At 39.7% G+C, this 13,331-nt stretch overlaps 1 protein-coding gene across 3 annotated transcripts in view; it reads right to left on the reverse strand.

Annotated features, from left to right (window-relative positions):
• Positions 1-9,576: 9,576 nt before the first annotated feature.
• Positions 9,577-13,331, reverse strand: part of GTSE1 (G2 and S-phase expressed 1) — a 123,470-nt gene continuing 119,715 nt past the window's right edge. For all 3 annotated transcript variants that reach the window (XR_011202373.1, XM_069229735.1, XM_069229734.1), the window contains one exon: positions 9,577-10,061. Coding sequence is in view for 2 of the 3 variants with exons in the window: in XM_069229735.1 (XP_069085836.1) it covers positions 9,978-10,061 (84 nt within the window). In the remaining variant the exon portion in view is untranslated. The remainder of the gene's footprint in view (positions 10,062-13,331) is intronic.

Genomic DNA, 13,331 nt, shown 5'->3' on the forward strand with positions numbered 1-13,331 from the left:
ATTGTGGAGATTAGTTTGGGAAACCACATATGTTTTATGGTTTTTTCTGCATGTATTGGGTGTTCGAATCCTCTTGCACTGTTTCTTGGTGTGGAATCTTTTCTTAGTTTCTATTGTCCTTTAATCTTTGTTTTTGAATCTTTTCACTTGATTTCTTTGTTTGTGCACTTTGGTATTCCTTTTGATTATTCTTGGTTTGTGGTATTATGTAGGTAAGATAGCGGAATCTCAAGGAATTAGATTAAACGTACGATTATGGTATTTCTTATTGTTATTTTTTATGTTCATCAGATTTGATTTGGATGGGAAAGACGAGAATCTAAAAGATCTGCAATATCAGTTACCTAACATTAAAAAGGAACTGCCCTGATGAAGGCGGCTTTACAAAACGGAGGTTTACCGGCGAAACGCACGTAGGCTTAGTTCCTACAGTTGTTATAATGGAATATGAATTTTAGGGTCCAAGTAATTTTTCTTTTTGAATTAGGTGGAGACGCGATCTGGTTCTAAGTTAACATGTTTAAACTGAATATTATTAAGGCTTTAAAGTAATGTTGTAAAGAAAGTATATATCTAAATTGTATTGTATTTTGGAGAACTTGGATTTTTTGTCCCTTTTTTCAATGTTATGTTTCTATCATTTTTCATTATTTGTTGTGTTTTTGTTTTGTATAATTCTTTGTCTGTCTATTCATTATATATAAATGTATGTGTCGTTCCCTGTGAATATGTAGATATTTTATATTTAACTTTGATCATTGTGTTTTCTTGTTGTACATACATATGTAATAAATATCATTTTGTGTATTTCAGTTATCTTGATTGTTGTTGTTGTTCTACAATTGTAGATAGCAGTGGACATTAGTTGTAGCTCAATCTCTCTTCTTGTACTTGAGACTCAAGAACTCAGCATAAAAAGAATCACCCTGAACTTGATTACCATCTGCCCATCCAACAGATCATTTCAAGTCCCCTTAAAGTATCACTGTTTACCAGCATTAAGAGAGGCATACCTCAACCATGAAGAACTGTCTTCTCTTCAAGGTCTACTCAGATCATCCAACAACTAGAAACCCCAAGGCATTCAAGTAGATTAGAGATATAAATATATTTAAGCTGTTAACCAATGGATAAGTAATCACTCCAAAAATAATTAGTTGCAAACCCAAACCTGACTTGTGGAATGCCCACCCTTCACTCATCAATGTAAATCAATGAACTTGGAGCACCACTAAATATTGTGAGAAGTGAGACATCTTGGCGGGATCAGGGACTATAATCTATCCCTGGGTCAAGTAAACCAAGTCAGAGTTAGCACCTTCTAAGCCATGAGCACATTACAATGCATATTTCAACATAAAGGTTTCAAACCGAACCCTCTGGCAACCAACATCTCAATTATGTCCCATCTTGATAATGCAAAGATACATTAACAGCGGATATCAATCTCCTTTAATGTGACTAAAAGGCAGACAATGCCCAAGCAAGACCACGGCAAATTCACAAGTGATCCGATTGCTCTGCCTCTAGAAGAGCTACACTGGCTGTCCATTGCAGGATGCTCAGCATTCATAGACCAGCGCATCACTGACTGGTCCAGACACTGAAAATGCCCACTCTCCAACCAAATAAAGCTCTGTCCGCTTCAGTCTCACAGAAGAGACTCCACCTTTCAAGGCCAGCACTGGAGTAGATCATTCGTTCATATCTGAAGAAATGGATCAGGGAGAACCATCTTTCTCTGTAAGTGCATCTAGACTTGAACTCTGCAGGCAAAGATGTAAATCCTCAAAACCAACTGAAAAGCTGCAATTCAGGAAGGTTGTGGAGAAATGGCTCTTCAAGATGATGCGGTAATGTAAAAATATAGCTAGTACACAGAGGGGGAAATATATTATTATAGCCTAACCATTGTAGAGGAGGAGGAGAAAGAAAAAAAACAAGACCTGCTGATCTCGGTGAGTAGATTGTTCATAAAGTATGCTGTGGCTACCATCGCTCCCGATATTCTCAGCAACCACAATATTGCCCACAGCAAAGGCCTACCATCTGCCTCAAACCTCAAGAGATTGATACTGGAGCACATTAGACCAGCACTACACATGGCCTTGCTTCCTAGAAGAGTAAAGACATTGAGGGAATCGTGCTGTATAAAAACAGCTAAAAACTCTGGAACTAACTTCCACTAACAAATGGGAAACTTAAAAAGATTTTGAGAGCTCTGAATATCAGGATCTGCCAGTGAATGAACACCACTAAATTCTAACCTATGCTCTTGACACAGTTGAGGATAGTCCACAATCCCAACGACGGAGTGGGACCTAGGGCAGTCATGGCCTGGATAAATCCCTCCCTCATAGAAGGGCTTTAAATTATCTCACTACATAATTTTCACTCTTCTACTTACACATTCCCAGAATCTGTCCCATGGAGACAATAGCTCTCCTGCATTTCAGCATCTTCCTAGCTCCCCCAGTCATTCTTATAAATTCATTCAAACGAACCTGCTACTAATTATGCCAACAAAGCTCAGATCATAGTCAAACTGAACAACCCTCTCCGGTCAAAAATTCCAGACTTGTCAAATGTCTACTGCCTGTGGAACAATGGATGCCAGTCACCTCAAACCAAACCCTACAAAAACTGATTCTTTCCTGTGGATCCTACCAAAATCATCATCATTCATCTCTGTGGCTCCAGAAAATGGGACTACTGATGAGACTATCAAGTGAAGTAAAAGAAATCGCATGATCATGGATTCCGACCTCTGTTCAATCCCATTTGAACATAGTGATGACTCATTTCACATTAGGAGACTGCTACTATGTATTTTCTATAACCTGTGCCTCTCTCCTAGGAAAGAGAAATAACTGGCCCTAGTGATATCTGGGTCAGACAACGCATATGCCTTCTACACTACCACAAAAAATACAGAATGTTACAGCCAACCAAGTATTAAACCTAGAAACATGGGGCCACATGAGCAGTGATCTGAGAAAATTCATTGGTTCCAGGTGGCAAGAAGAAATACTTGTAAAGTCCTCTACAGTGCACACCAGGCCATCCAAAGACAGGGGCCAATACTCCTCCAATACAAACTAAGAGGGGCCTAATCACAACTGCATTTTGTGGTATGTTTAGTACAATAGTACTACTCAGGTGCTACAAAATGACCCAAGAGTGTAAATTTCCACTTCTACCACTCCTATCTTTTCTATGGAGATATTCTCACACATGTAGGTTTACTACTTAGTAGTTAATGTGGGAATAGATGAAAATGCAGTATTCTTAATAGAAAATAGGTGGGGTTTAGGGGCAGGTATTGATGTTTAAGGTCGGGCTTAGGGAGAGACGTGCACTCACTCACAAAAGAACAGAAGTGCAGTTTGTGAAGAGCAACGGGTTTAAAGTCCAGCACCATGCAAGGTCTATCAACAGTACTGCAACAACCCCTGACCTCCAGAAATCAATGGAGATAAGGTCTTTAAATAGAAGCCTGTATAAAATAATGATAAATTAAATCATTTAAAAACAATTAAAAGTTATATACACAAAAAAAAAAACTTAATTTTAAAATATTTTAATACACGTTTGAATTATTAATTTGACATAAGTTATGTTAATATACATTTATTTTCCCAAAGTTTAAATTAAAAAATAAATCCCACCTAAAATAAGAATATATATTTACTAAATTTACATTAAATATTTCATTCAAAATTAAGCGTAGGGCTGTTGATTGTTATTTGGTTCCACATTTGTAAAGAATTTACTTATTTTCAAGTTTAATAAACTTTATTTTTCCCAATGCTTTACAATAGAGAGATATCTGCTACTGGAGTGAATATCACCCTATGGTAAATATGGGGAAAATGTTTTAAAGTTAAAAAAAAATTTAATAATAAATTTAAATGTAGAACAAAACATAAAGGTGCACCCGAATAACTTAATTTTGAATTATTTAATTGATTTAAATATTAAATAAAAATTAAGTTGGAAAAAAAAAATCTCAAGTAAAATGTCTAATCACTTATGTATTAAAAACTAGAAAAACCTATGCATAGTATTGAAATTAATTTTATTTTTGATATCAATCCTAATATAAACCACCTCATGAATGGTAGATATCTGCCTGCTTTAAAGTTTGTCCCTCACTCCCTGAAAGTACTTGCATGAGTGGGCTATGTTTGAAGTCACATGTTGCACACTGTACATGTATAATATGAACACACTTTCCACATAGGCCACAATACACTTGCACATTTTCCCAACCACTCACCAGATTTTAATCATGCCCTTTTTATCATTCCATTTCGCTTCAGCCTCACACTGAATCACTATAAGAGAACAACTCTAGGCCTTAGGGATGACATCAAACCAATACCCATATTGGACACAACCAACCAGAGCACTTCCATCAAGTAGCACGTTTCCCATTAGCTTATACGTTTTGACACCTCATCTGGGTTTTTAAGAGCTATGTAAAAACAATACTCCTCAGGTTACTGTCACACCTAGTTTGCACGTGGAGACTTCTACCTAACGCATCTCAGAATGAATGATTCATTTAATTGCTCTAATTCACACATTGATGACCTTTCAGTGTACTAAGCTACAAAACCCATAGGTACAATTAGTGCTAATGCACACACTGCATATAATGGGAATTCCATTCCACAAGTAACTGAAATCTGTTTCTTAATCCAGATTGTTTCCCCAGATCCCATTTAATAACAGACTTTGAGCATTAGTTTGCTCGATTGCAGATATTATTTAGTATCCATCTGTTTGGTTACCAGTCTCAGCAGAAATTGACTCAGCCTGATTCTTCTGGGTGGCTGAGAGCTTGGAGTGGCATGTGGTCAATATGGAGAAGCACTCTGCTGAGCAGGCTCAGAAAAGAGTTGCAAGTTCCTAGGTGGCTCACAGTACATCACTCCCTGCACTGGTCATTTCATCCACATTTGATGCAGATCGCAAATGTGGGTTTCCAGAGTCACTGGCTGTCACTGTTCCTAGGGAAACTCAATTCACTTTTCTTACAGGGATGAGAGAATGAGAACCATTCCTCCATGACAGTGGCACCATTACCTCTGAGCACCTTCTTCCAACTGTGACATTTGTAAACCTATTTGAGGCTGGAATTCTGGTTCATAGGTCCTTGCAGTACACCAAACTCAGATACTGTTTGATGTCATTTTCTTCAGTTTCCTGAGAAGGGCAAATTTCAAAATCACTGGGTAACCTAATGTGTTCTTGCTTTTGGAGCTGCAATTGCTGTCAGTCTCACCCCTACGCATTACAGATAAAAACATACTGTAAAGTGTATCAGGATGTAAAGATTTTAAAGTCAGGGATTGGAAAGAAGTTACTTTTGGTAACAATATTTCTTGTGGATACATATTCTTACTGCAGATGTGGTCACAGAGGTCATCTCGGTGGCCAGGAAGCTTGTTACAAAATGTACTTCTGCAGGTCACTGGACCTGGACAAGTTTATGCAGTGCTCAGTCTGAAGGCATTAAATGGTTTATATCTCACCTGTTCAACATCTTGCGGTTTGCATTGCCACTTGCACAGCAAGGCCTGGAGGTTGCTATGGTTAAGTGCTACCTAACAGCTGTTTAGGTACAGGCGCCTTCCCTGTTTGTAACCACTAATGGCACATTTTTCTAACCGGTTTTCTTTACTGGTTCCCTCCCACCAAGTGGATTGTCCCACCGCGGGATTTGAATCTCCACTCAAGATGATGCTCAGCTGCCCACAAAGACCCAGGGGACAGAAGGGTCGGATTCTGAGACCTGTACTATTAACCCCCTTAGGGAATTAATCAGGAATTTTTGTAAGTACCAATAGCCAAATAGAAGCAAGCAATGGCGATAATGAGTTTATTAGAAATATTAAAGAACCATAACTTTGCTACATGGAAAGTCCAAGGCCTACGGAGTGAGATTGATAGAGGAGGGGGGGGGGTAATATCAACAAACTTGACCTGCTATGTATTCAAGAAACATGGTGTGTTTCCCCAGTCCATATGCAAGGATGTACCTCACACTTCCTGCCAGCTACTTGTTCCCAATCTGGGAGGGCTAAGTGCTTAGCTCAAACTCCCTATAGTGGTTAAAAAGACCTCCTGGGAGACCCAAATTTTCAGCTATTGCAGCTGAAGTATACAGGTATGATTGATGTGGTAGTAATCAACTATTATAATGTTTTCGATTCTACCCCCTGCAGAGTAGTTCATGCACTGGATCAAACCCTACATACGTTTCTACACTCTATTCAGTCTAATTTTTTAATGTTATGGGTTGGTGACTAACATCCAATCATGTCCCCTACCAATATACCCGAACTTGTGGGCTAACCAGTTATGAGGGGGTAGAGTATGCCCATTTTTATTATGATTATGGAGAGGTGCTCAATCCGATTGTCAAAAACATGATTTGATGTTAATGGAATGTAAACCGGGTGTTATTGGGGAGGTAATACCATCATTCAGAGGCACTAACTCATCTGTAATTGATCAGATTGTAGTGTCATCATTTGCCAATAAGGTATGCGATACCCCCTACATTGCCCAATCATTACTGAAGGATCATGATCAGATTATTCTTCCAATAGTATTCTAGGGCCCCAAGGAAGAGTTCCATATTATTGCGAACCAGGTAGAGGTACATAGAACAAATGGGGTGAGACTAAAAGATCTGCTGGATCCACAGCTTTCCATTTCACAGAATATTGTGTGAGGATGTTCATCTGGAATTAATTATTTCTTACAAGAAGAAATAGAACCCTCACAGTTGTCAGTAGTTTTAGTAAAGTCATAACACATACTAAGGGCCTTTTGACATATTACCCCCAACATAGGCAGACTAAGAAGAATAAAGGGTGGTTTGATCATGCATGCACTAAAGCCAGGAGAGATCTTAAACTAGCCCTCAATATATCTCCCAGAGACCCAGTAGCAATCAGGTCACTACGGTTAAAATACAGGGTAGCCCTGGAGCGATGAAAGAAAGTTGAGAGAAGAGGCATGGACCAATCTGGCGTTGGATACAAATACCAAATTGTTCTGGGAAATAGTAAATGCCCCTTTTTTTAACCAAATGGGCACCTCCTGAACTACCGTATCCTGTGCAGCATGGGTGGACCACGTCTCAGAGGAAAGGAGTGGGATAGTATACATACCTAGGCAATTGGAGTTGGGGTATCCCAACCATTTACATATTACCATAGATGAGGTAGTATCAGCTATCTCAGTTAGTGCTGGGGACAAGACCCCAGGCCCAGATGGGGTTCTGGTTGATGTTTTTTAAATAACAGTGATTTTTGGGTACCTATTCTGACAAGGCTGTTTAATATAGCCATGACCGGGGAAACCCCGATGTCCTGGACTACGTCCATCATTATACCTATATATAAGAAAGGTGACACAGCTGATCCTAAAAACTAACGCCCAATATCATTGCTGGATTCTTCCATGAAAATTTTCAGCAGGATAATCATGGCAAGACTCAATGACTGGGCATTGGATAATATCCTTTCACCTGCCCAGTTTGGCTTTAGGACAGAACTGGGCACTATAGGGCAAGTCTTAACTTAGATCTGATCATAGGGAAGCTTACAAAGGCCAAAAAAAGGGGCTCTCTACCTCTGCTTTGCAGATCTTAGTAGTGCCTTTGACTTAGCTGAGCATACCCTTCTTTGGACCACACTACTGGATATGGGTGCTCCAAGATACATCACTGATTTAATTGCCCACCTTTATGCAAATTTAACATGTAAAGTCCGCTTTGGCCAATTAGGAGAGTGCACTCCCCCTTTTAATATTGGTAGAGGTATTCACCAAAGCTGTGTGCTGGCCCAGTTACTGTTTTCCTTCTATATTAATGGGGTGGATAGGTTCCTGCAGGAAATCCAGACGGACCCTGCCTATGTGGCAGGTTGTCCCGTACCCGCATTACTCCATGCTGATGAGGATGTCCTGATTTCTAGGACCCCAGTGGGGCTTCAAAAACGAATGGACGGTCTCGAACAGTTTGACATCAATGGGTACGGTGATTAACAAATCAAACTTTTACTATGTCCTGTGGCCAAAAGATAAAGAAATGCAGGAGTTTTCATATCCAAAACACAGATTACTGTAAAGTCTTTAGTTACCTGGGCGTATTGTTCTCGAGCAATGGGAACAGTCTTTCGAGAAAGGATAAGTTAAGAAGAAATTCTGGTTTTTTTCAGATTTGCCAGCAAATTAGGGAGCCGCCCCATTTCTACTATGATAAACATATAGGGCTAGAGCATGATCTAGGCGTATTCCATGGTTCACCTTTGATTCCTCTTTCAAATCCGTTTCAATATAAATATAAACCAGACCCTGAGAAAGTGTTGGCATTATCAAAGAAATGTATAAATGACACTTTGTAACAGGGCTGACGTTAGGAAAACAACTGAATCTAGGAAAACAACTGAATCCATGAAAACCACGGATATAGATATATATATATATATACACACACACACACACACACACACATATATATATATATATATATACACACACACATACCAACTTAGTGTTACTAATATGCAGTACTGGTTCGTTCTGACAAGACTAAGACTGGTTATAGTGCATCATTTAGTAGCATTTCCGAGTATGCGGTCTTGTCCTCTTGAGACATTCTGCTGCACCTGCAATGGGATAAGTACACAAAGCACTCTGCACTTAAGGTTATTTCGAAAATTTTATGAACATCTTAGAATTTTTATCTTGAACCGCTTTTTAAAAAAATAAATAAAAATAGCATAAGAACCTATCTGGTGGCACTGTAATTTTTGTTAACACATGTATGTCATAGGGTGGCATTATATATCTTAAACGCCATACAAGTCAGGAAAGGTCTTGTTTTTATTTCCGGTGAAACTGAATAAGTGCAATATATTATTAGCTTTTTATTAAATTGTAAATGTGTATTGGGGGACCATATTAATGTTATTATATCTTCATATTTTATCTATTATGGTTAGTATCTGTATTATGAATTAGGATATGAATTAGTTGATTATGTATTTATATCAATGTGCTTTTTTGGATATTTTGTATTGGCCAAATAAAGTTGACAAAACTAAGCTCAGCTGCCTGTTTCAACTTCCTTTAATTCCCTTTTTGCTTCCATCACGGCCCTGTCTTCCGAAGTTTGAGTCAATCTTTGCCAGTCACCTGGCTGCACACACTCAATGAAACATTTTTACAGTTACATTTTATTTTTGTCTCACTTAGCTCTCTTCGCTGCCCCCCATATCTTTTTCCCTTCTCCCCACCTTCCATCTCCAGCATCCTTCCAAACACTTATTTACTCCTGCCTCAGCCCATCAGTACCCTTCCTGTCCTTTTATGTTGCAACCAAATTAAATTAAGGATGGACGTAAAAGTGTTAAACTGTAGAATTAAAGAGAATACTACAATACTGAAACAGCCAAGCGCATTACAGCACTTTTCTACAGCGTTTGCAGATTTAACACTGTATTTTGGCTCCATAAAGCACATTTACCAGAAGGAGTACATAAAGAAAAGTCAAGGTCTGTATTTACACCTTTAATTATTCATACAAGCGATAAAATAGTACACTGTTTTAACCTTCAAAATATTTTTCTAGGGAACAAGTAGCGCCCACTTTTTAATACAAAAAATATGCACCCAATTCAATCTTTAAACATTCATATCTCAACTATTATACATTTTTTATTCATATAAATACTACATGATGTAAGCTATATGTACATTTGGTAGCTTAACAGTCCAATCACACTGAACAAATGCATCAGTACCAAATCATTTTAACTTCAAAATATAGTGCAAGGCATAGGTTTGTTCCAGTACCATTTCCAGGAGTTTAGTTTATAAAAAAAAAAAAAAAAAAATCATCTTTAGTTCGGACTTGATGGTTGAGCAGCATGTAGTTCATCCAACAGAGTAAACACTCAGAATGTCACCAATGGGGAAAATGATTCTTGATTCTCCTTGTCGGGACTCAAAAGAATGAGAGGCGAAGTCAGATCTATCAGCTGAAAAAAAGCGCATTTATAAACAAATTTAGCAATCAAGTCTCCAAACAACTTCACAGATCTTTTCATAATTTTAGAGCGCAGCACTGAACACAACCTACTCGCAATTATGCATCACAAGCTAGTTTTTCTTAGTAGGGGCTAAAAAATGAATAAAAACAAAAAAAAAGAAGACTTAAAATACACAATTCTGTGCTTCACCCGAAGTCCATGTAGCTTGAATTGTGACATGATCAGTATGCTGTACACCATATACAACTCCAGCCCTAAAATTCTGAATTCTCTGAAGGTTGCATAGAAGATTCAGGGGGGTCCCGGAATATATTACACTAGCCAATCGTAGAAAGGATACATGTAGGGACTATAATTGTTAGGGTATAAAAATTTATAATCTCCCTAATCACTTGTGTTATGTTCTAGGCCACCACCTCTAGGAGTGTAAAAATCCTACTATCCATATTATCATAATTTACCCTCAGCTAGGCACCTTGCTAACACTACCTGTGAAAAGGCTTGTGTCAATCAAAACTGCAGCATCAATGTGGCCATAGAGGCTGTGATCTGTTTTTGCTGCACAACCTGATTCCCAATACAGTCCTCAATGGGTTGAGCGTAAGCATACAACCTCTTGTATACTTATAAGCATACTTCTTCTTTGAGATTCCAGCTATTTCATTTATTAGTTTGTGTCATTTAAAAAACCATGCTCGCTAGTGGTCAGTCGTGCCTCTGTCCCTCCTGTGTGGGAGCAGGGACCAACTACTGTATAATTATGCTTTGTCCTGTTAATTTGGTCTGTAAGGCGCTTTGTTATTTTTTACTTTGTTTCCTGCTCCTGTCCTGGGAAGCTTCCCTTTTCATTTGCAGAGCATTCTTCCGCTGAGCTTAGCTGTAAACAAGGCTACAAATCAGGCTGTTATCTTAATCACATTTGGTCTTTATGTGCTCTCTGCACCCTTTCTCAGCTGCCTGGCTCCCGCCCTTTCTTGGCTTTTCTTTATCAAGTGTTCATGTCTGGGTGCTGAGAGCAAGGGCGGAGGATCGCTTTTAACTGCTTATAGCCTAGGCACCCAGCTCTACCAGGGTTCTGCAATCCTTAGAGACCGTGCCCACGTCTGCTCCATACTGGGATCCCACTTGCAGCTCCATCACTGGACCACAGTTCACACACTTCAAGCCCTCAGCCATGCCAGTGCCAGGAACCCCCCCCCCCCCCCCCCCCCCACACACTGTTTGCTAGAGCACTTCAGTTCTTGTAGTCAAGTACTCTCTGCTGCTCCAGTACTGAGACCTGAGGTGCAGCTCCATCAGTGCACCTCAGTTCACACACTTCAAGCCCTCAGCTGTGCCCATGCCAGAACCCCACACACGCTGTCTGCCAGAACACCTCAGTTCTTACAGTCCGTACATTCTGCTGTTCCAGTACTATGACCTCGGGCGCAGCTCCGTAAGTGCACCTCAGTTCTACCCCCGTCAGGTCACTTCCTTTCCTATACTGGGACGCCGCTCACATGCAGTTCCATTACAGCAGCTCAATTCAAATATTCAGTCCAAGTGCCAAACCAATACTAGATCCAAAAGAGTAACACAGCTCAGCCAGTGCACCTCAAGTCTAACATCCAACACCACTGTTAAGGGGAACCACCACAGCATTGACAGAACCCATCAATTCTAACATTCAGTGCACATTTCTTCCCAGTACAAAGGCTCACACACACGCCCTTCAGGACTTCTCGCTTCGGTGGTTGAGGCAATGGCACTCCTATACTGGGCCCCATTCGTAGCTTCACCAGGGAACCTCTAGTCTAACACTCTGCAACACTGGCATGCCAATACTAGGTTCCACACACAGCTCCATTAACAAACCTCACTTCTGACCTTGTGTGCCAGTTAATATTCCAGTACTGAAGCCCACACCTCAACCCTAACCTGCAGCGTCCCATTATTCCAATACCAGGAATTACAAGGCGCTCCGTTTCTCATTCCTCACCTGCTGCCTTTCTGTTATTCCAGCACTGGGGATGAGACAAGTGCTCCGTCTATACCCGCAATCCTGATCTGAAGCACCCAAATATTGCTGTATTGGGGTTCACATACAACTCTGCTAATGTACCTCCTGCTGTTCTGCGGTGGCCCCTACTGTGTTCCACTCTGACTTCTGTTTGAGGATGTGGGGAAGCAAATTAAATCTATTTTTAGCTGCCATCTTTATTTGGGAGGGTCCGTTTAATTACCCCGTTCTTTCCTTTCCTCTGTTTACTCTCAATGTTTTCTCCCCCCACTTTTTTCTCTCTCCAGCTCTTAAAATCCACACATTAACAGTTTTGCTCTTTCAACTGTAATTCTACACCTCTCCTTTTTTTTTATTTCACTCTTCCTGCCTCCTTTCAAACTCGCAAAAACTTGGTTATTTCTATCCTTGTTTCATTCCTTTCTTTTTTCTTCATTATTCGTTCATTCTCTCACTATTTTTTCCTCTTCCCTTCATTCTTTCTTTTATTTGCTCTTTCCTTGGACTCTGTACGCGTTCTTTCACACTTTTTTTTAAAGACCTTTCTTCCTTCCTCTGGTGTTTTTCAAATCTTTATCTATCAATTCAAATTTTATTATAAATCCCTCTTTTCCCCCATCTGTATGTGGAAGCCACAAGTTACTTGTCGGACCCCAAAGTGGTTTTCCCATTCTGTGTCTGTGGGAAATGAGTCAGTACATACATGCCCTGGTTCTTTCGCTGCTGGTTTCTATCACCATTACTAAATTTTTCTATAGTGTTCATTTTTCTCTCTTTTCACACTTTTCATAATTTTTCCTTCAACTTTTGTTTGCTAGCTTCCTTCTTTTCTTCTTTTGTCTCACGTTTGCTCTATTTCTTCTCTTAGTTGTGTTTTCGTCTTCTCCTTGATACCTTCTTTCCCTTCTTTCTTTTAATTCTTTGTGACCCGTTCTCTTTCCTCCTTTTGTCTGTTGTATTCCTTTTGCTTCTCCATCTGCCCCATCTGCTTTCTTTCCTGAGGCCTAGTTATCAATGGAGCAATGGGTGCAGTGGCACCATGGCCCAGAGACCTATGGACCTCACTCAACTTTAATTACTGCTGTATTTTACTACCGAAATTGCAGTCACCATTTTCCTTTCTTACTCCAGGGCCCATGACACCTTTACTATGCCATTTGTCCTATCCACCTTTACCTCCAGACTCCCTATTTCCTTTCAACCTCCAAACCATCCTAAATAATATTTTTGTTATGGTGTATACACTCTTATGCCAAAAG

Source organism: Pleurodeles waltl, chromosome 4_1 (genome assembly GCF_031143425.1).
Source record: "Pleurodeles waltl isolate 20211129_DDA chromosome 4_1, aPleWal1.hap1.20221129, whole genome shotgun sequence".
Taxonomy (NCBI): domain Eukaryota; kingdom Metazoa; phylum Chordata; class Amphibia; order Caudata; family Salamandridae; genus Pleurodeles; species Pleurodeles waltl.